Source organism: Bos javanicus, chromosome 18 (assembly GCF_032452875.1).
Source record: "Bos javanicus breed banteng chromosome 18, ARS-OSU_banteng_1.0, whole genome shotgun sequence".
Lineage (NCBI taxonomy): Eukaryota > Metazoa > Chordata > Mammalia > Artiodactyla > Bovidae > Bos > Bos javanicus.
The window spans coordinates 40702035-40726924 of NC_083885.1; the positions used below are offsets into that span (position 1 = coordinate 40702035).

A 24890-nucleotide genomic window follows, 5' to 3' on the forward strand; every position below is an offset into this window, starting at 1 on the left:
AGCATATCTATTTTAATGTGCTAATGTATAGTTAATAGGACAGTGCTTGGTAAATAACACATTTCTTGTGTCTTCTGAGGAAAATGCTCAATTTAATGGTGAATAAAATCTTATGACTTGTCATGAGGTATAGCTGTTGATCTTACGGATATCAAATTACAATATATCCATGCTGTGTTTACGAAGATTTTACTGAGAGAACAACAGGAGCTGTCTTGATTATTGTCTGCAGGGTTATTGCAGAATCATGATAACTGCCCCTTTAGTGGTGAGATTAAACCTTTGGTTATACACCATCAAGCATATAATATTTTAAATTTATTTTAAGAGGCTTTTTCTTCATGCCTGAGAGATCTTCAAGGAAATAATTTATAGTTAGTGTATATCAAATGTTTTTTGGTTTAAATGCACATAGGCTGCAAGCAGTGGATAAGGGTAAAAATTGGTGCCATCTGTACACATCATCATATTAAATTCTGACTTTTGGCTTGCAGAAATAATCTAAAACTAAATAATATACATTTTATAAATAAAAATTCAGAGACTTCATTAATTTTCAATAAATGCAGAGTCGTAGCTGCATCCACCGTGGTTTAAGTCTGTCAGTATTTCCATAATGGACCATTGACTTTTCATTTTACATTCAGTCCAGGTTGAAACTTGAAATGCAAGTACTTGGTCACAGAGTTAATATTTTTCACCTGCTAATTTGGCAAAAGTGATCCATTTTACAGATAATTCCCAGGTGAAGTTTTACAGTGTGGACTTTATTGGTTTTGGTAAAGAATTCAGGACACTAGTAAAAGGTTGATTCACTCAGAACAGATACTAATTTACACAGTGTGTGAATGACACCTTGCTTCTGGTTGTGTTTTAAGATTCTTTCCCTTCTAGACTGAGAGTTCTTTAAGGCTAAGGGGCATGTTTTCTTCCTTTTATCTATAACTGTGTTTGGCACAGTATAGGCACTTAATAAGTGTTTGAATAAATAAAGACCAAATATTTGATTATTTTATGTATAACGTTTTTACAAGTACCATATAGTTATGTACAGCATTTTTAGAAGTACTGTATAGCATTACCTAAGCCTGATGAACATTGATAGAAATGTGTCATTTACATCAGAGCAGATTCACATGAATCTGTCTCAGTTTCCAGATTTTCTGTAGCTCCAAACTACAGAGCTTAGCATATTTGCCTCCACATATCTTAAAGTAATATAGTACCTTATCTACATGTTAAACAATTAAAATAATTTTTCCAGTTAATTTGCATTTTCCTCTGAATTATTTTTAATGTGGCTCAGGAAACAGACTTTTATGTTTGTTTTTAATGAGGATCTGATATTGCTGGAATCCAAATGGCCAGTGAATTTACCAATTTATTACATTAAAAAACTGAAACCAAGTGTCTCCATTCCTCTGAAAGCCAGGAAATTGCTATTTGGGAGTGCTGTGGAATTCTTGTGATGTTTTTATTATCTTAATTCCAGAAACAATGATTGAGTTTCTACCATATGCCAGTATTATACTGCTGTTTGGAATTGAAAGACCCTGCTATGGAGAAATTCAGCAGTCCTCAACCTTTTTAGCATTGGGGATCAGTTTCGTGGAAGACAGTTTTTCCATGTACTAGGGGTAGGAGGAATAGTTTCGGGATGATTCAAGTGCATTACATTTATTGTGTACTTTCTTTATATTATTATTACATTAGTTCCACCACAATTCATCAAGCAGGAGATCTTGGAGGTTAGGGACCCCTGGAGAAATTGATAGTTGGACACTAAACAGTGAAATTACAATAATTCTGTGCTAGTTGGTTAGAGATAGGAAGCAAAACAGAGACAAATTATTTTTAAGGGTGTCTCATGCATTGCTTTAAAAAATATGTTGCTTTTCACTAACCTTTGGTGTTATTATAGTCTAAAATACAATTCATGTAACTAAGTTCCCCTTGTTTATGAGTACATACCAATATAATAAGGAGGAGCAAAACATGTGATTTTTTTTTGAAGTGTTGTCTTAGGCTAGTGATGTATATCTTTGTGAAGTTTTAAAAAATTCTTAAAGGGAAGAGTAATGAATTAGAATATTACCCTTCAAAGATAATCCTATTTTTTTAAAATGTAGGACACAAAATAAAAATATTTATAGAAATATAAAGTGGTAAAATTACTCTGGACCAGTGAAAATGGTCCAGAACAATGAGATCTGCCCCCAGAAATCTCTTTGAGAAAATTAATTCAGATCCCAGAACTTTGTTTTACTTAAAGACATTTATAGTATTTGTTTAATTAGTAACAGATAAACAGGAAATGTTTGAGCCTAATAGTTGAGAATTTGTGTAACATTTTTAGAACTAGTAGTGGTTTTCAATTTAGTGAAGATTTAAGAAAATTTTTAGGTACATCTTATTTTCCATGTAATTCTTTTTACTTAACTCATTATAAAATCCATACACTATTTTCTCATTAAATGTCAGTGTACTTCCTAGTGTTTGACCCACATGGGGCTGATAACTCTGTGTAGTTTATTTGTAATTTTTTATCCTTTTAATTCTTTCAAAGAGCATGGAGGGATTTGGAGGCACAGACCTACGCTGGAATTCTGTCATTTTCTAACTTTGTTACCTTGGGTGAATTATGAAGATTCTTAAGTTTTCTTCTTGTAAAGTGATTAACTTGAAGTTTAAGTGTGAGATAATGTCTATAGACTATCCAGACTGGCCCTTAATAAATACAGTAACTCTGAAATCTTTTTAGAAAAGTTTTAAACTCATTGTTAGATGAAGAAAGAAGGAAAAATCAAAAACCCTCCAAAACTTTGTAAATATTCCTGAATATTTGTGTTCACACCATTATCTTTTATCCTGATGGAGAGATGGTTTACTGAGTGGTATTGTTAAGCTTTTATTGTATTCAAAAAACTTTGATTATAAAGAGTTTCAAAGGGTGATGGAGTTGTGTACTGAACCCACATGTATCCACCATTCTGCTTCAATGATTGTCAACTCATGGTTTCATCTGAACTGTTTGTTTCCTTTTAAAACAGTGTATCTTACCCTCTTCCCCCATCTCTCAACTATTTTGGCACGAATCTGAAGCATATCATTCCATGTGGACATATTTTAGTATACATCTTAGAGACATAAAGGATTCCATATTAACTTTTTAAATTGTAAGTTAAAACATTTGAAATCACGACTCTACACCTGGACATCACCAGGTGGTCAATACTGAAACACATTGATTATATTCTTTGCAGCTGAAGATGGAGAAACTTTATACAGTTAGCAAAAACAAGACTGGGAGCTGACTATGGCTCAGATCATTGCCAAATTCAGACTTAAATTGAAGAAAGTAGGGAAAACCACTAGACCATTCAGATATGACCTAAATCAAATCCCTTACAGTTATACAGTGGAAGTGACAAATAGATTTAAGAGATTAGATTTGATAGACAACAGTGCCTGAAGAACTGTGGACTGAGGTTCGTAACATTGCACAGGAGGCAACCATCAAGAACATCCCCAAGAAAAAGAAATGCAAAAAGACAAAATGGTTGCCTGAGGAGGCCTTACAAATAGCTGCGAAAAGAAGAGAAGTGAAAGGCAAAGGAGAAAAGGAAAGATACCATCTGAATGCAAGAGTTCCAAAGAATAGCAAGGAGAGATAAGAAAGCCTTCCTCAGTGATCAATGCAAATAAATAGAGGAAAACATTAGAATGGGAAAGATTAGAGATCTCTTCAAGAAAATTAGAGATACCAAGGGAACATTTTTCCAGTAGTCATGTATGGATCTGAGAGTTGGACTGTGAAGAAAGCTGAGTGCCGAAGAATTGATGCTTTTGAACTGTGGTGTTGGAGAAGACTCTTGAGGGTCCCATGGACTGCAAGGAGATCCAACCAGTCCATTCTAAAGGAGATCAGTCCTGGGTGTTCTTTGGAAGGAATGATGCTAAAGCTGAAACTCCAGTACTTTGGCCACCTCATGTGAAGAGTTGACTCATTGGAAAAGACTCTGATGCTGGGAGGGATTGGGGGCAGGAGGAAAAGGGGACGACAGAGGATGAGATGGCTGGATGGCATCACTGACTCGATGGACATGAGTTTGAGTGAACTCTGGGAGTTGGTGAGGGACAGGGAGGCCTGGCGTGCTGCGATTCATGGGGTCGCAAAGAGTCGGACACGACTGAGCGACTGAACTGAACTGGAGGGAACATTTCATGCAAAGATGGGCTCGATAAAGGACAGAAATGGTATGGACCTAACAGAAGCAGAAGATATTAAGAAGAGGTGGCAAGAATACACAGAGAATGGAGGAGGAAATGGCAACCCACTCCAGAATTCTTGCCTGGGAAATCCCATGGACAGAGGAGCCTGGAGGAGGGCTCCAGTCCATAGGGTCGCAAAGAGTCAGACACGACTAAGCATGAGAATGAACAAATGAAAGTGGAATGTGTTTCCCACTCTGGAGATGGGAGAATTTAGCAAAAGGGAGTTTGGAGAGATGATTATCTTGGGAAGAATCAAAATATTAATAAAGCTATTTTGAGAGTAAAAAAAAAAAAATACACAGAGAAGAACTATACATAGAGATTTTCATGACCCAGATAACCACAATGGTGTGATCACTCACCTAGAGCCAGATATCCTGGAATGCGAAGTCAGGTGGGCCTTAGGAAGCATCGCTATGAACAAAGCTAGTGGAATTGATGGAATTCCAGCTGATCTATTTCAAATCCTAAAAGATGGTGCTGTGAAAGTGCTGCACTCAATATGCCAGAAAATTTGGAAAACTCAGCAGTGGCCACAGGACTGGAAAAGTTCAGTTTTCATTTTAATCTCTAAGAAAGGCACTGCCAAGGAATGCTCAAACTACCGCACACTTGCACTCATCTCACACACTAGTAAAGTAATGCTCAAAATTCTCCAAGCCAGGCTTTGACAGTATGTGAACAACTTCCAGATGTTCAAGCTGGATTTAGAAAAGGCAGAGGAACCAGAGATCAAATTGCCAACCTCTGTTGGATCATGGAAAAAGCAAGAGAGTTCCAAGAAAACATCTACTTCTGCTTCATTGACTGAGCTAAAGCTTTTGACTGTGTGGATCACAACAAACTGTGGAAATTCTTAAAGAAATGGGAATAGCAGGCCTCCTGGCCTGCCTCCTGAGAAATCTGTATGCAGGTCAAGAAGCAACAATTAGAAATAGATACAGAACAACCGACTGGTTCCAAATTTAGAAAGGAGTATGTCAAGACTGTATACTGTCACCCTGCTTATTTAGCTTATATGTAGAGTACATCACATGAAATGCCAGGCTGGGTGAAGCACAAACTGGAATCAAGATTGCTGGGAGAAATAGCAATAACTTCAGATATGCAAATTACACTACCATTGTGGCAGAAAGCAAAGAGGAACTAAAGAGCCTCTTGATGAAAGAGGAGAGTGAAAAAGTTGGCTTAAAAGTCAACATTCAAAAAATGAAGATCATGGCATCTGGTCCCATCACTTCATGGCAAATAGATGGGGAAACAATGGAAACAGTGAGAAACTTTATCTTCTTGGGCTCCAAAATCACTGCAGATGTTGTTTGTGGCCATGAAATTATAACATGCTTGTGCCTTTGAAGAAGAGCTATGACCAACCTAGACAGCATATTAAAAAGCAGAGACATTACTTTGCCAACTAAGGTTCGTCTAGTCAAGGCTATGGTTTTTCCAGTAGTCATGTATGGATGTGAGAGTTGGACTATAAAGAAAGCTGAGCACCAAACAACTGATGCTTTTGAACTGTGGTGTTGGAGAAAACTCTTGAGAGTCCCTTGGACTGCAAGGAAATCAAACCAGTCAACTTAAAGGAAACCAGTACTGAATATTCATTGGAAGGACTGATGCTGAAGCTCAATCTCCAGTACTTTGGCCACCTGATGCAAAGACCTGACTCATTGGAAAATACCCTAATGCTGGGAATGATGGAAGGCAGGAGGAGAAGGGGATGACAGAGGATGAGATGGTTGGATGGCATCACTGACTCAATGAACATGAGTTTGAGCAAGCTCCAGGAGTAGGTGATGGACAGGGAAGCCTGGTGTGCTGTAGCCCGTGGGGTTGCAAAGAGTCAAACATGACTGAGTGACTGAACTGAACTGATATTTATGTAGTTCAAACTTTAAGAGGTACAAATGGGTATACATGGTATGTAGTTTCCCTCTTACTTGTCTTGAAAATCTCACTTCTCTTCTTGGTAAATAACTGCTTATTTTTACCAGTTCCTTGCAAATTTTTGCAGAAATTACTTGCACAAGGAGTGTATATTTGTATGTCTGTATGTATGTATGCATGCATGTGTGTACATGTATGTGTATATTCTTCCACATGTTTATATATATTATACTCCCACTCTGATTAAAGTGCAGTCAAACTGTACACTGTTCATCACACTATATAGTACTATACTTTTGAGATTGTTTTTAATCAATAGTGAACTACTTAATTTTGTTCCTATGAACTACACTGTGTGTCAGATGTCTAATTTTTAGTTACCAAATACTTTTTGGTATTATTTTTTTAAAAATAATGACCACAGGACAGAGTATGACTTCTACAACTCAAAATACATCCTTACTAAGCTATTGTATCCATTTTTTATTATTCTTTAGTAAAAGTACTCCAAGTGTACTGACAACAACCATTTGCCTGTATAATGTTCTTTGGTTGTGCGTATTGGACTGAACTCAGCTCTGTGGTTTTCTGCTGATTTTGTTTGGGCTCACTTGTGTGGTTGCAGCCCCAAAATGGCCTCACCCGTAAGTCTGATGGCTCGTGTGTGATGCTGGGCCTCACTGTCCATGGGCTCTTTTTATCTGGCTTACTTTATATGATGCTACAAGGGCAGCAAGAATGGAAGCTGCCAAGTCACATTCTGTTGGTCAAAGGAACTCATAAAACTAGACCAGATTCAGAGGGAGGGGAAATAGACTCTATTTATTGGTGAGTGGATTGACAACAAATTTATGGTCATTTTTAGTACACTATAGATGACTTCTGTTGAACATATTCCACAGAAAAAAGAAGTCTCATTACTTGTGTTGATTTGTGAGAATTAAATGAAATATGGTATGGGATGCCTGGCACATAGAAATCATCTGTATCTTAGGCATTGTTTGTAGTCATAAGTTATATGCATGTGAATTGTTAAAAAAAGTCTTGTTTACTGCAAATTATCTTAAGAGAGTTTTAAGTATTAAGTAAAGTTATCTATGAAATTACCTGAAACAGACTTAAATGAAAACAGTAAATAAGCTATTTTATATTGCTCAGATGTTTGATTTTAGAAAAAATAAATTTGGAGATAAAAATTCTGAAGCTTTTGAACTTTGAGAGGGGGATTGTAAAGCAGACATGACATTTGTAATTTTTCAAGGGGAACTGGACCAAAAAATACTAGTTTTTAAAATTATTATTATATTTTTTCTGATGTCATGTGTTAATACATGGTTTGGGATGTTAATAAGTAAGTTTTGAAATTCTTGTGTGATGTTTCAAAGCAAATTAAGATTGCCCCCCAAAAATATTCAAGTTGAATGTTTTAAGAATGATTTTTTAAGAAACAAAATCTGTATTAAATTTTTTATTCTGTATATAAAATGAAAACATTTATAAAAAGGTTGAAATGAGAAAAGAATAAAGGTACATTTTCTCATAATTCTGAGGAGAAGCTAAATTCTCTCCCTCTCTTGAAAACATTTTACTTTGTTTCTTTCAGCTTCTTAATTCTATATGTGTGTTTATGTCACAAATGTCAAATTGTAAATGGGTAAGGCTTTTTTCTTTTAAAAGAGTTAATGATTTGTAAACTGTAATTGCAATTTGTTACTTCTAGGAGTCCCCTGCCTAGCCTTTATGCCTTTTTTTGGAAAAACCACACTAGTTTGATACTTAAAGCATTTCTGAAAATAAAAGGCAAAATTATATGTTATAGGGGAATTTTTTTCCTCCCAGAGAGTATTATAAGGTATTATGAAAAGAATCCCTAATGACATCTCATCATTTAGAACATAGTCTTTGATGATGTGTTTCCAGTGTCCATATACTTTATTTGGTTCACAATTTCTCAGAATCATCTTAAGTCCAGTGAGTATTTTGGTATATCTGATTGAGGCTACATTTCAATTTGATTTGGCTACCTCATGATTTTTCATCTTTATGTTAACTGTATTAGGTTTGAAAACATTTCTTTGCATTCTGAGTTTTTTCATTTTCCGTTCAGTTTTGCTTATTTTTTATACAATGAGAGCAGTCTGCAATAAAACTTGTAAGCACAGAGTACTGTGTGAGGATGAAGGTTAAATATTGCAGCAGTACTGCTTGACTGAGAGGTGGCTCACTCATGAGTTCACGCTCTGTCTTGAGATATGTGTACTTGGTTAGTCGCTCAGTCGTATCCGACTGTCTGCAGCCCCATGGACTGTGGCCCACTAGGCTCCTCTGCCCATGGGATTTTCCAGGCAAGGATACTGGAGTGGGTTTCCATTTCCTACTCCAGGGGATCTTCCTGACCCAGGGATCAAACCCCTGTCGCTTGCTTCTCCTGCATTGGCAGGCAGATTCTTTACCACTAGGGCCACCTGGGAAGCCTTTGTTTTTGAGATACAAAAGTCTAAATTCTAATGTACTGAAGACAGAAGGAGGTGTTGGTATCAGTGTGTGATTAAGGAAAATGTAAGCTGTAAAAAAAAATTCAGCTTGTGTACAATTTAATGTTTTTACTTATTTATTTTGAACTCTTGACCAAATTGCTGACAGTTTTCCCATTTTTCAAAAAAAAATTTAAATTGAACTAGTTAAAAATAATTTTGAGAATTTTAAGTATTTGCTGGGTTCAAGGCCAGGATTGCTGTTTTTTTTTTTTTTTTTAACTCATATAAGACCTCTTGAAACAAATAGTAACCTCAAGGGATTTATGAGTGGGCTTCTATTGAAATTGATGCAAAATGCAGGGCCTTTTTATGAGGAAAGGATATAGAGGTTTTATCAGTCTTTCATAGGTGTCAGTAGCCATAAAGAGTTATGAGTCACTGTTCTAAGAAAACAACATACAACAGTTTACTTTTTTCTAAAATGCAATTTAGAAATAAAATATAGAAAACAAGTTGAAAAAAAAAGAAAAGAAAAGTTGAAATGACAAAACTTACAAATTATGTTAGACTAAGTAGAAACTGATGCAGATATTCAAAGCTTAAGTCAGTTATAAATTTAACATATCTAAAGTCATCTTTTCTTAAAAGTTCCTTTTGATTTGTTATAGAAATATATATCAGTTGTAGAAAATTTAGAAAGTAAAATAAAAATTACCTCTTAACTCATAACCTAAAGCAGTTGGGCACTTTGAGGGTATTTCTTTCTTACTTAGAGTAATGTATTTTTGTAACGTTTAAACTTTCTTATGTTGAATTCATGTCTCATTTTATTCATAGAGCAAAAGAAGGCTGATAAAGAAACAGGCACCTATGGTTAACTGACAAATCTAAAGTTACACATGCATGGTTATTGGTATGGGGTACAAACAAATTCCCCTGTCCCACCTTTGCTGTGTATATTCATTGTACTCTCTTGTCTCATTGCTGAAAACTTAAATTGAAGAAATCTTGGGAGAAGGCGATGGCACCCCACTCCAGTACTTTTGCCTGGAAAATCCCATGGACGGAGGAGCCTGGTGGGCTGCAGTCCATGGGGTTGCTAGCAGTTGGACACGACTGAGTGACTTCACTTTCACTTTTCACTTTCATGCATTGGAGAAGAAAATGGCAACCCACTCCAGTGTTCTTGCCTGGAGAATCCCAGGGATGGGGGGAGCCTGGTGGGCTGTTGTCTATGGGGTCGCACAGAGTTGGACACAACTGAAGTGACTTAGCAGCAGCAGTAGAATGTTAAGACTTCCCTGGTGGCTCAGATGGTAAAGAATCTGCCTGTAATGCAGGAGACCTGGGTTCAAACTCTGAGTTGGGACGATCCCCTAAAGGAGGGCATGGCAACCCACTCCAGGATTCTTGCCTGGAGAATCCTCATGGACAGAGGAGCCTGGCAGGCTGCAGTCCATGGCGTTGCAAAGAGTCAGACACGACTGAGCGACTAAGCAGTTGCAGCCATGCAATGTTAGATGCATCTGTCTTTTTTTAGATAATTTTGTTTCATTAAACTTCTGAAAAATTACTAAGTTTTTATATTTAGGTTCATCTTTCTATTTCTAAAAATAAAGTTTTATCATGGACTCATAAAATATAAAGAACATGGATTATTTCATCAACATTGTCTGATATGTCTCCTAGGTATGAGTTGAGATAAAGGAATATGTGACCATAATGCCTGAATTTTGTAGTAGATGTCATTTATCTTACTAGTAATTTGTTTTCCCATTACCATTTAAAAAAATGCTGTTGCTTTAGTACAGATACTTTTAAATGGTTAAAAGTGTATTTTCCATCAATTACAGAAGGCACAACAATGTAGATCCTTCTTTCAAGAATGTTTTTATTGCTTAATATAACCTTGATAATTTGTTTATGCTGTTTAAGAGAATACTTTTAAAAAACTCAGTCATTCCATTCTTTAGAAATGAGAAAATTTCTCTCTTTACCATGCCTGAATTCAGCATTCCTCTGTTTTCTTAATTTTTGAGGTTAAAAACCCAGGCATCCATCAGGCCAGCAGATCTTTAACGGAGAAGCATTGCAAAAAAAAAAGGAAAAAAGACGTGTTATATTTGAGTGATGATCCCTGCAGTGTATGGCATAATGCTTGGTTGCAGAGCAGGCGCTCAATAAATGGTGAATTGAATTGAAACAAAGGTTTCTTGGATCCTTAATAGGACATTCCAGAGTGGGTATGATGGACTAAGAGTCATTTCTAAAGAAAATTGTATATATATTCCAAAATCTTTGGGTTTTATAATTTCTCAAATTAACAAACAAAAAAAGAATTAACTCTACCCCAGATCAACCTAGATATTAGCCTTAATGTAAAGCCCTTTCCTTCTTTTCCCTTTAAGCATCCATCTCTTGATGTTTTCTCCTTTTTTGTTTAGGATAGTAGGTAAAGAGAATGATAGAAGTTTTTTTTTTTTTTAAATGGGCTTAATGTCAATACTTTCTGCCTATTACAACTTCATACTTTAAGGAGAAAAATGAACAAATTTTGTTTCAGTGAATCGTTTTATTTTCTGTTTTTACTATTGAAAGCTGGAAATTGGAGTCTTTACTCACTTGCCTCAAACATGGGATGTAGAACTTTTTTCTTTTGCTTTACAAAGCTTTTCTTTTTTTACCATGCATTTAAGAAGAGGGTTAAAGAGTTTCTTTGATATTTCTCCCATCTCCTTTTTAATATTCTATTATGAAAATCTTCAAACATACAGAAAAATTGAAAGAATTATATAGATGAAACTTGATCACATAGCTATCCATACCTTAACCCTTAGTCCATTTTTTAATGATGTGTTTCAAAGAAAATTGTGGACATCTGCATACTTTACCTGTAAATACTTGAGCGTACATGTCATTTAACTTGCTCTCTCATACTTTTTACAGCCTTATGAAAGTAAGATATTTCTCATGAGATCTGTCCTGATCTTCATCCTTAAGGTTAAGGCTAGTTTGCAGTTATGTCCTTTTTTGCTGCTGCTCTTTAATAAAAACCTTAGGTGTGTCTCAGAAGGCTTATAGCATATGATTAGCAAGATTTAAAAAGAAGATTATGAAAGTTTCTTCTGTGCCATATCACAGTGCTTTAGTTCTTATTTTCTGTAAGTAACATTGCATGAGAATGTTTGGTGCAAATTAAATCTTACTATTGGGTAATTCTTTTAAATTAAGAATTGAAGGTTGAACCTAATCTGTAAGGATCAGATATGGTGAAACCAAACAAGGAAGTCTTATCTAGTAACGGAATAAATAAGTAGGCTTGAGAGATTTATCCTAACTACATCTGGGTTTTATTTTCATCTGAAAAAAAGTTATTTTAAGCAGTTGGCTTCTTTGACTACATATTTTACAGTCTCCAAAAATTTAGTTATATATTTCTGAGTGGTAAAATAGAAAAAGAAAAAAGTCTATTCAGATTTTGGTACAAACAAAGATACCTTCCATAACACATTAGTTCTTAGAGTCATTTTGTGTTTTCTGCTGTATAGGCTTTGTGATCTTTTATGGGATTTTTTTTAAGCCCAGAGTATTAGAGGAGGGACTATTTGGAGATAACTGTTTGACCAAGCACTTGATCCTGAATATTTCCTCTAGTGGGAATTTCAGGGAGAGAGTTCTTCAAGCCATAATTTCTTCCAGTGGCACTGCCTGACTCTACTTGCCTCCCTTCAAAAAGGATTTCTGCATGAGCTGTTTTTTAAATTCTCTTCTCCTTTCTTTGTGTATTTTTTTTTGGTTGGCATAAATTTAGTCTTTTTTTTTTTGGTTGTCTTCGTGTATTTTTAGAAAACAATTCAAAATTTAGAAATAACACTCTGATCTTAAACTGTTCTCCGATATGGCCACAGTTTTTTTCTTCTAGAGAGAATTATTGATTTAGTTTAAAACTGAATATGCTTTGGAATACTGACATTGACCTCTCATAGTGTCTTTGATTGAATCTTCTGTTCTTTTAATATATAAGAGATGTTTTATTAGAAATCTGCCCCCCTTTTCAGGTGTATTTACCAAAATAGTACATATTGAATGCTAACTTTAATATTAGTTTTTTAACAATTAATAGGAACATTTAGGGCTTCCCTGATGGCTCAGATGGTAAAGAATCTGCCTGCAGTGCAAGAGACCTGGATTTGATCCCTGGATGGGGAAGATCCCCTGGAGAAGGCAATGGCCACCCACTTCAGTATTCTTGCCTGGGAAATCCCATTGGACAGAGCAGCGTGGTGCGGTTGCAAAGAGTTGGACACAACTTAGCAACTGACATTAGTCATCTAAGCATTTGCCAAATTACTTATGTAAAACTGCTAGTATTTATAGATTTAATGAGTTCACGGTGTTCAGGCATTGTGTCACTTCAGTTCTTCCAAACTGTCCCATTTATTGCTCACAGGAATCCTGTTTCTAGAAGCTTCCTGAATTGTTAGGTTTAGTTAAACTGTCTTTAAGTAAGTTGTGTTATTTGTATCAAATTGAATGAATTGTACACAGTGGAATTATCTTAGTGGGTAGTACAGTCTTTCTTTCAAATTTTAGAATTGGTGTTTTTGATACTTCACGGGAAAAGGTCATTGAAGGCTCAATGTATTTAGGCGTTCAGTGCTGGACAAGGTGTTAAACCATTTATTTTAGTCCTCTTTGAATCTGTGAGATAGGTATTCTTTAAATTTTTTACCATTGAAGATACTAAATCTATGATTAATTTGTTAAATGGTGGAGCTGGGATTGATCCTCTGGTCTGACTTCGAAGCCATGTTCTTTCTGGTATATAGGCCTGTTCCTGAAATTTCCTACCATTTTATTCATATAAAATATCCAGAAAGGTGACTTTTGCCTTAAACAAAGACATTTTATGTTTATTTATATAAAGGGATTTGAGAGGAAAGTTTTTAAAAAAACACTTGAACATTAGAAAATGAAAAGGCTGGCTTGATAGAATACTGGTCAGAAGACCTAGGTTAAGGTCATTGCTACCTCTCCTTAATAGAGTGGATCAAATTTCTCTTAAATGTGTGTTTTTTTTCCATTTTTCTTCTGCTTTCTCTTTTGTAAAGAGGAAAATATTGATGTGACATGTACTGCAGGAATATTTTTACGATGAATTAAAATATGTGAAATTCCTTGATATTTTTAAGACTAAATAAGATGATTTTTATTAATTATGTTTGTTGCTGTAGGGGAGCTAAGGAGTAAACTGAAACCAATTCCATGAACAGTCATTTTTATTACCTGGAGAGTGATTATCTATACTGCAATTTATCCTAATTTTAATTTGATAATTTCTACATGTGCTTTTAAATTACTTGCTGAATTGGTGAGTTTTTGTTTTTGTTATTTTTTTTAAATTGAGAAAACCATCCCTCTGCTGTAAAAAATTTCAGTGCTCTGGTTTTGCTTGCAGCCTGCAGCCTAGCAGGGAACCCTTTGGAAACCACATATCCACAGAAGGTTTGACACAAGTTCAGTGTAGGGCTATTCAGTTCCAGCAGCTGTGAGAACTGAGTATGGTTCACAGTGTGGGAAACATCACCATTTCTGCTCCTGCAGATTTATATCTTTTGGTGGTCTGAAATTAGTTATCAGGTAGCTCTGTTTAGATATAACATGGAATTGAAACGCCCAAAGGAAATACTTTTTATAGTACCTCTACCTAATTTCTAGCTCCTGATTGATTCTCTCTCACCTCAATAACATTAGTATGAATAACTGAAGAGTTGATGACTCCAGATTTTTCAACCCAACGTTTTCTGAGGAGGACAGACTGAAGCATCTGCTCATATTTTGTGTTGATGATTTGTTTCACAACCAGTTGTTTATTCTCTCAAAAGCTTTTCTCAGCTCTGTTCTTCCTTCATCTTGAGCCCATTTCCCTCCAATCTCACTGTCTCCCTTAATTTCCAAATTTTCTTTAGTTCAGATGATCCTCTACTTTAGGGAACAATAATTCTCAAGATATGTGTGTTCTACATCTAAAAGCTGAGAGTCTTAATTCTTTGATAAGTGTATGGTGGAATAATGCTGTTGCTAAATTTTGTAGAAACACGATTTTAAAATTAAAAAAAAAAAACACTTTAAATTGCTGAAATTAGGTGTTTGATTAGCTTATGATATGTAGCCTACTTGAGGAACCATTAATTTGGGTATTAATATAGTATTTGGTATTTTTTTTGTCAACAGGAAGAAGGTAGATAATGACTATAATGCTCTTCAAGAAAGACTCAGTACTTTGCCTGATAAGTTGTCTTATAATATCATGGTATGTTTGATGTGTTTCTTTTAAAGTAGAATATTGTTCCTTGTAAAGGTGTTAACTATGTAAAGTAAAAAGGTGTTTCTTTGCTTTATATGTATTGATTTACAAGTTGACTCCCTGGACTAGATCAGAGATAACTCATAGTAAAGGTTTCTGTTTTACTTTATAATAATGTACTAATTGTGGTAATAGTTGGTATTCTTTTCCTTTTTTAGATTTAAAATTATGTTATGATGCCATAAATGGCATAAATGTTAACATAAAATTTGACGTATTTGGTATGCAAGTTTACTTTGTTAGCAAACTAATTACAACAGAAATATGGCATGTAGTCATTTCCTGTTAACCAGAGCAGCAGTAGACCATAATGTTATATATCTTGGAGAATTAAATCACAGAACATGGATTTTATATATATAAAGGTGCTGATAATTTTTTTTTAATATTCAGATCTTCATATCAACATATTAGTCTATTTGTGAGCCCTGAATTAGATTCTTTCTTTGCATGAATATTCTTTTTCATGAAGACTGTGTTCTTAATTAAGTTAGACCAGATATTTTGAAAATATATTGTTCTTTATTATACCAGCTCAAATATTTCATAAATTTTGTAAACCTTTGAAAGCTCTTTGTTAATTCCTGTTTTGCCCCCCAAAGACAGTATTTTCTCAGAAATAATTTTCAGTTTAAAAAAATCAAAGTTAGTCTTTATTAATACTTTATTTCTAGTTTGCTTTCATTTAGATTTATGACTGAGCAAAAAATAAATATGTTTGGAAGCAACGCTGATTTCTCTGAAAGCTATTTTTGTAAATATGCTCATTTCTTTTGTTGTTTTAATGTTGATAAATTAACCTAAATTTTTTCTAAGGTTTTCCTAGTGAAATTATAATGTTAAATGTCCATGAAGTTGACACTTTATTTTTCTTAGTGAGGAGATTTTTTAAAAAAGACCTCCACACAGAGCTTTTAATGCTGTTTCATAAAACGTAGTTTTTAGTGTTTTTAATTTTTTTTTAACCTTCTCTTTTTTTTTTGAACAATAGGTACCATTTGGCCCCTTTGCCTTCATGCCAGGAAAACTCGTGCATACTAATGAAGTCACTGTTTTACTTGGGGACAATTGGTTTGCAAAATGTTCAGCAAAGCAGGCTGTTGGCTTAGTTGAGCACCGGAAAGAACGTATGTACTAATTATAAATGATGTTTCTTTGCTGGATATTTATTGGTTCACAAAGTGCCAGGCTGGTGGACTGTTTGTTATTAACAGTATTAAATAAGTGTCACAAATATCCAGGCTATTTGTGATTCTGTTGAATTGGGGATAGTTTGAGCAGATCCAGCATTTGAAAATGTGGACTGGAGAATGGAACATCTGGGTTGGAAATGTCACCCACATTAGCATGTTTTTAGAAATTACCAGGTGTAAAAGTCATCACACATGGTTTTGTAGATAGCAGTAGGATAGATATAAGAATTGGGGTCATTTTACATTTTATAATTGGTTTGCTTTAGTTGTTTTTCAAGACTTTATTTTTCCCTAGAATACGAGAACACACAGGAATTTGCTTCCTACTTATTGGACTAGGATAAATACCTATTTGCAAAGTAGAAACAATTCTTAAACATGTGTTTTGGTTTGGAAGAACTCATGTTTCCATTTTACAGAAGAAAAGGCCAGGTGTGGAGAAATGCTATCTACAACATCACTCTTAAACTTAAATGGTTTGAGGTTTCTGCCTCATTTCATTGAGGTCATTCTAGTTTTCTTTAGATAGTATTTGTTGGTTTATATATATCCATACATACATTTTTTAGTTGGATTGATTCACTTGGGTTCTAACTTGGTTGCATTTTAATATTAGGTCTGTTTAATATCTAATACATGTTTTTATTTCTGTAATAGCATACTTAAATTGATAGCATAATATCACCCATACCTGCTTTTTACTCTTCTACTTAACTGTGTCTCTGAAAACAAATTTTTGAGGCTCCTTCTGTTTAAATGAGGTCATGTAGACAGAAAATAGCTGAGTTTTCTAAAGCTGAAATTATTTCATTTATATATGAGTGGGTACTAGTTGGAGAACTCATTTACTCAGTGAAATTCTGGAATCTATATTTGGAGACTCTAATTGCAAGTCAAAGCCTATAAGTTTATAATTGATATATATTTTGATCTTTTGTGACACTAATCACAATTGTATTGTTTGGCCTGTGTATAATTCCTGGCAATGATAATTGTTTTGGCATTACCACATTAAAGTAAGTCATGTATATTAGAGCCAAGAGAATGGGTATAATTCTTTAAAGGTCTTTCATAATGGTGAAGGCTTGCTGTATTTACTGGGAAAACTGCTGATATGAAATCAGTTCATTTTTTGAAATTTGTTCACTTTGATTTTCATTTGGATGTTTCAGCAAAGAAATCTTCAGGATCATTTTGACATATTAATGAAAGAACGCTTTTAATAGATGAGAGCTCTAGAATAGCAAAATATTTTTTGGTAAATCACTTTCTAGTGTTAAATACAGTTTTAGAAAGTGACCAAAGCAATGACTTTTGGGATCAATATTTATCTAAAATATTTTTTGGAATATATATATAAAATTATGTTTGAGAATCTGTTTTGGTAAATGAATTCTAAATAGTTGTTTTCTTCACAGTTTTATAGTAATTTATAATAACTGAAGAAATTATTTAGGCATATTATTGTACTTAACATTTATTAAGAAAAGATACTTTATTTTTCTTAAGGCAGAAGAAATATAACAGGTTAAACATACTTACCTCAGGGTCAACAGGGTAATGGGGGAAGGTGAAGGGAGGTCATTGAATGTTTAAAAAGTAGTAAAAAATAAAGGACAAAATGGGTTTAACACAACAACAATAAGAGGATTCAGAGGCAGTAACTCAGAGGAATATGATTTCTAAGAGAAAGATGGCAAGCTCAGTGCCCTACCCTTTTGCTCACGTCTGACATTTTGTCATTTAACATGAATATGAGCAGCTTTTATTTGGTATACTGTTCTATTAGTTACAACTAATTGTAATTAAAGATTTGTTTAACTAGCAGTGCAATCAGGAAGCAGAATAGGATACAGGGTATACCATAGTCAGTCAGGACACAGGACCACACTGAAAACTCTCTTGTGTTTTCCTTTTTGTGGTCATATACTATCTCTACCCCTGATCTGTCTCTATCACCTTTTCCAGAATGCCGTATCAGTGGAATCACACACTAGATGACCTTCTGAAACTGACTTTGACTCACCATAACGCCTCATCCAGTTTGTTCTGTGTATGAAGAAGTAGTGGTATAAACACTACTTGATTGCTGAGTAGTGTTCCATTACATTCACGTACCACAGGTTTTCTGTTTATCCATTGAAAGACGCTTGGGTTTGCTTCCATTTTTGGCAGTTACAAATGGAGTTGCTATATACCTTTTTGTACAGGTTTTTATGTGACCGTAAATTTTGTTTGCTGTTGAGACATACTTGTTCTCTTTTGGTGTCTGGCTGGCTGGCCTCATAGATGGTATTCCTTCCTCTGCACTGCTTCAAAAGAGCTTAAGAATTGGTGTTAATTCTTCTTTAAATGTTTGATAGAATGCATCTGTGAAGCTATCTGTTCTGGGCTTTTTATTATTAGAAAGTTTTGGATTATTTATTAAGTCTTACTTGTTCTAGGTCTATACAGATTTTGTGTTTCTTCTTGTTTCAGTTTAAGTAGTCTATATGTTTCCAGGAATTTGTCCATCTAGCTTATCACGTTTGTTGGCATTTAACTATTATTCTTTTATATTCCTATTTCTGTAAAATAAGTAGTATTTATCTCCATTTTAATTTTTTAATTAATACACTTCTTATTTAAGATTCAGGTTTGTTTTCTTCCTCTGCAGGTTTACTGCATATTTCATTTCAGATTGTATATGTGAGTGTATAAAGGCATCTCTGTTTTTATTTATGGTTTTAGTCATTTGAGTCTTCTTTCTCTTTTTTCTTTGCCAGTCTAGGTAAAGGCTTATCCATTTTGTTGGTCTTCTCAAAGAACCAACTTTTAATTTTGTTGATTGTTTTCTGTTGTTTTTCTTGTCTCTGTTTTATTTTTACTTTAATCTTTGTTATTCCTTCCTTCTGGTAGGTTTGGATATGGTTTATTATACTTTTTCAAGTTTCTTAAATATATAAGGTTATGATTTGAGATTTTTTTTAATGTAGGTGTTTATAGGTATAAATCTCTTAGCATTGGTTTCTCTGCATCCTGTAAATTTTGATCTGTTGTGTCTTCATTTTTGTTTATCTCAAGGTATTTTTTAGTTTCCTTTATAATTTCTACTTTGACGTGTTCATTGTTTTGTTAAATTTCCTTGTGTTTGTTAATTTTCCATTTTGCCTTCTGTTGTTGGTTTCTAGTTTCATTTCATTGGATTGAAACCATACAAAGTATTTTTTCCAATCTTGTGAAAAGGTTTAAGACTTGTTTTGTGACCTATCATGTGGTCTTTCTTAGAGAATGTTGTGTTTCCCTTAGAAGAATGGGTACTCTGTTCCTGTTGGGTGAATATTCTGAATATATCTGTTAGGTCTATTTGTTCTATAGTATTATTAAGGTCCTCTTTCCCTATCAGTCTCCTTTTTGGTTCATTTGTCCTTTATCGTCCTCTGTTGACATCTCTAATTCTTATTGTAGAACCACTTGAACTGTGTCATTTTTTGCTTCATATATTTGAGGCTCTGTTGTTAGGTTGTGTGTATTTTTTATAATCGTATATTTTTTAAGTTTTAATGATGTATAGTTGATTTATAAGTTTTAATTTTTATTATACAGCAAAATGATTCAGTTATACATACATATGTTCTTTTCCATTACGGTTTATCACAGGATATTGAATATAGGTCCATGTGCTCTACAATAGGACCTTGTTGTTTATCCATCGAGTATATAGTAGTTTGCATTTGCTAATCCCAAGCTCCCAGTCATTCCTTCCCCCACTTTACCTCTCCCTTGGCAACCACAAGTCTGTTCTCTATATCTGTGAGTCTGTTTGTATTTCATAGCTATATTCATGTGTGTCTTAGTTTAGATTCCACAGTAAGTGATAGTGTGTGGTATTTGTCATTCTCTTTTTTTCTTTGCTTACTTAAGTATAATGATCTCTTAGTCCATCCATGTTGCTGCAAATGGCATTATTTCATTCTTTTTATAGCTGAGTAATATTCCATTGTATATTCACGCACTTTTATCCATTTATCTGCCCGTTGACATTTAGATTGTTTCCATGTCTAGCTATTATAAATAGTGCTGCTATGAATTTAGGGGTATTTTTCCCCAGTTACAGTTTTGTCTTAGATGTATGTCCAGGAGTGGGGTTGCTGGATCATATGGCAACTCTGGTTTTAGATTTTTTGAGGAACCTCTGTACTGTTTTCCATAGTGGCTGCATCAGTTTTGAGTTCCCACCAACAGTGTAGAAGGCTTTCTTTTTCTCCACATCCCCTCCAGCATTTGTTGTTTGTAGACTTTTTGATGATGGCCATTCTGACTGGTATAAGGGTGGTACTTCATTGTGGCTTTGATTTGCATTTCGCTAATAATTAGTGATGATGAGCATCTTTTCATGTGCCTGTCCATTCTCCTAATCTGTGCCTTCCTACTCTATATTGTAGTTTAATACATTTACATTTACAGTAACTTTATAGAGTATTGCCATTTTATTATTTTTTGATATGTCTTTTGTACAGCTTTTACATATCTCATTTCCTTCATTATTGCCTTCCTCTGTGTTTAGTTGGGTTTTTTTCTTTGTGGTAATGTGTTTTGATCCCCTTTCTCATTTCCTTTGTTAATGGTTTATAAGTATTTTGTTTGTAGTTACTATGGAGATTACTTACAACATTGTAAAGTTGTAACAATGTATTTTGAATTGGTTCCAACTTAACTTCAATCCTCCAATATTCTGGCCTAGAGAATTCCATGGGCTGCATAGTCCATGGGGTTGCAAAGTCAGACATGGCTGAGCAACTTGCACTTTCACTTTGGGCTTCCTTGGTGGCTCAGCTGGTAAAGAATCCACCTACAATGTGGGAGACCTGGGTTTGATCCCTGGGTGGGGAAGATCCCCTGGAGAAGGGAAGGGCTTATGCACTCCAGTATTCTGGCCTGGAGAATTCCATGGACTGTATAGTATGGGGTTGCAAAGAGTCAGACATGACTGAGCGACTTTCACTTTCTAACTTAAATAACTTGGAAAAACTTTTCTGTATAGCTCTGTTCCTCCTCTATTATCAGTGTCACAAATCATACCTTTATATTGTGTACCTATTAACAGATTTATGATGATTTTTTAATGCACTTCTCTTTTACATCCTGCAGCAAATAAAAAGTGGAGTTACAAACCATAATGGCAGTTATACTGTTTGTAATTTTTGCCAGTGTTCGCCTTTCCCAGAGGCATATAGCTTCTAGTTACTGCCTAGTGGCCTTTCATTTCAACTGAAGAGTTCCCTGAAGTTTTTCCTGTAGGGCAGGCATAACAATAAGGAACTCCTTCAGCTTTTATTCATTTGGAAATGTCTTAATTTACCCTTCATATGTGAAGGACAGTTTTGATGAATGTGGTAATCTCAATTGAGAGTTTTTTCTCTCAGCATTTTAAGCCTACTGGAATTCTGACTTCCAAAGTTTCTATTGAGAATTCTGCTTATATTGTTATGAAGATCTCTTGTGATGATTTTCTTTTTCTTTGCTGTTTTGAAGATTCTCTGTCTTTCAGAAGTTTGATTATGTATCTTGATGTGGGTCTCTGGGTTTATTCTACCTGGAATTAGTTGAGCTTTTTAGATTTGTTGATTTGTTGATCTTTGGGCAAATTTAGAATTTGTTTGGCACCCATTATTTCTTCAGAAATAATTATATTTCTGAATGATTATATTCAGAAATATAATCCCTTTGCCACTGTCTCTTCTTGTTCTTGAGACTTTCTTAATGTACATATTAATCTATTTGATATGTCCCATGAATCCCTTAGGCTCAGTTCACTTTCTTCATTCTTTTTCTTTCTCTTCATTAGACTTGATGATTTCAAATGTCTGATCTTTGAGTTCACTGATCCTGATTTTCTTCGGCTTGTTCAAATATGTTGTTGATGCTATAGTGAATTTTTGAATTTAATTATTATATTTTTCAACTCCAGAGTTTGGTTCCTTTTTATAATTTCTATCACTTTGTGGTGGTTCTCACTTTCTTCATGTATTGTTTTTAAAATTTACTTTAGTTATTTGTATTTCTCTTTAGCTGTTTGAGCATATACACAGGCAGTTGTTTTAAAGTCTTGTTCTAGTATATCTGATGCCTGTGTTTCTTCAGGGAGTTTCTGGAGATTTATTTTGTTCTTTTGAATGGACTGTGTTTTCCTTTTTACTGTATGCTTTTAGATTTTCTGATGAATGATGAAAATTGGGCATTTGAAAAAACAAGTGTATGTGGAATATGTATTGCAGATAACACGCTGGTAAGAAACTTTTGTGATTTATCTTATGAGGCAGTTTGTGTATCCTTTAGTATCTTCAGTGAGGTATATCTTAAATGCATTGGTATTTTGTTACGAAGTATAAATTTTTGACTTTTGGTTTTATCTACATAATAAATGTAGATAGCTTTAAAACATCATGCACCTTAAAATAATGAAAAAGTAGCATCCTTCTGTGTATCTCCCTGCTTCTAGTCCTCATTCCATAGAGATATTTCATCTAGTGTTTAAGCTAATCTTTTGCTTGTCCTTTTTATGTACACTTCCCAAGTACTTTGCATATTCTATTTTCTTGATTCTTTTTTCCAGTTTTATATAGTATCTATTAGTTGCCTACCTATAATTGAAGGATAACATTTAATTCGTTTACATGTTCTTCTCCCTGTCCCTCAATCTTTTTAATATTTTTTATTACAACTTTTGTTTAATCAGCATTCATGCTTAACTGTAATTCCATTTCCATTTTTGAACAACCTTTCATTTGAAGTTTACTGTTTGTTTTTGTTTGTTGCATAAAGTTATGTATCTTTTGTTAATTCAGCCAAACACCTTTATTCTTGGAGACCTCTGTACTAGAGTCCTTCATAGTCTTGCTTTGATTTGTACTTGCTCCCATCTTGAATTTCAAAGAATGTCTATCTTCCTAGTCTTTCCCTTTATCACTGTACCATATCTTTGCCTCTTATTTATTTCCTATTTCTTGATTCCCATGGCATCTCCTTTCAAGTTTTACTCATTTTGTTGGAGGGGGTGTGTGTGTGTTAGTCACTCAGTCATGTCCAACTCTTTGCAACCCCATGGACTACAGTTGGCCAGGCTCCTCTGGCCCTGGAATTCTCCAGGAAAGAATGGGTTGCCATTTCCTCCTCCAGGGGATCTTTCCAACCCAGGGACCAAACCTGGGTCTCCTGCATTACAGGTAGATTCTTTACCGTCTGAGCCACTTCAGTAATTTTCTAGAAAGGTGTGTGGGAGATACAGTTTTTGAAATTTTGCATGTCTGCAAATATTTTTTATACTCCTGCTTTTTGTAACTCGTCTATTTAGAATTCTAAGTTGAAACAGTTTTGAAGGCTTTCTGTCTTACGTGTTGCTATTTAAAAATCTGATGCCATCACTTTCCTTTGTATGTGACTGTGTTTTTTCCCTTTAGAAATTTTAGGTTCCTGTCTTACTCCTAATGATCTGAAGTGGTACTGTGATATACCTTGCGTAGAGCTTTTAAAATTCATTTGCTAGGTGTTTGGTAGGAACTTTCATTGTGGAAATTCATGTCCTACAGTTTTGGGAAATATTTATTATTATTTCTTTGATAATTTCTCTCCTGTTGTCCATCTCTTTGTCTTTGTTACAATTTTTACTTGATCTTATTTCTATTTTATGTTTGGAATTGTGGATTGAGGTTTTTTGTTTTTTTTTTTCCTTAAATTCCTATACAGTTTAATTCCCAGGAGCTCTGCTTTTTGTTTGTTCATTTATTTGTTTGTTGTCCTTTGTATGTTTCTTTGGTGTAGGTACTATTCTGGTTTCATAAATACAAAGTGTTGTTTTAGGATTTTAGAGTTTTTTGTTTAAAGTTTTCTTCATACATTGCTTTTGGTTTTATTCCTTTTGTAGTTAATTTTTTTCTTTCTCTCACATTAGTAGTGAAGACTTCAAATATTTGATGATCATTGGCTAACCATTCATACTCCTTTTTAAAAAAAACCTTTTTTAAAAATTTTATTTGGCTGTGCCGGTTCTTAGTTGCATCACAGAGCATCTTCAGTCTTTGTTGTGGCATGCAGGATCTTTAGTTGTAGCGTGTGGAACTAGTTCCCTGACCTGGAATCAAGCTTGAGCCCCCAGCATTGGGAGCTAGGAGTCTTAGCCACTGGACGACCAGGCTAAGAGGCTGACCATTCATACTCTTAAAGAGTTAAGCACTGTTAGGAGACTGTGTGGGGCAGTTTGTTGAATAGCAGCTTTTCTGTCAGGAGTTAAAAGTCCCAGACTGGCTTTTCTCATTAAGAGATTGACAGAATATCAGCAGTCTTGGAGTTAATTATCCTCCTACGAAAGAATTTTCTCATCTTCCCCTAGTGTTTGAGAACTGGGCTGGATGTATCAGAGTTCAGTATGTATGCTGGTTTCACCAAGACATTTCCTGTTCTCTTCTTAGTTCTTCACCCCTCCCCATAATTCCTGTAAGCCACTCTAGGCTGTAAATCTTTTGCTAACTCGAGAAGGATGATTACTTGGTTATACTTTGGGGGGATGCACACTTTAATCCAGGTCTTTGCTTTTAGTTCACCTTTTCCTTCAGAAGTACTATCATAAGAGGGTCTTCTCCAAGTCCTGCAACTGCAGCTTTACGACTGTGGCAGTTGCAGCTTTTTCTGTTGCGCAGAAGTCAGTTACCA

At 34.6% G+C, this 24890-nt stretch overlaps 1 protein-coding gene across 2 annotated transcripts in view; it reads left to right on the top strand.

The window, feature by feature from the left end:
* URI1 (URI1 prefoldin like chaperone) overlaps nt 1–24890 on the top strand; it is a 75332-nt gene that overhangs the window by 34442 nt on the left and 16000 nt on the right. For both annotated transcript variants that reach the window (XM_061387859.1, XM_061387858.1), the window contains exons 3-4: nt 14877–14955; nt 16001–16136. In XM_061387859.1, coding sequence (XP_061243843.1) covers nt 14877–14955; nt 16001–16136 — 215 coding nt within the window. The remainder of the gene's footprint in view (nt 1–14876; nt 14956–16000; nt 16137–24890) is intronic.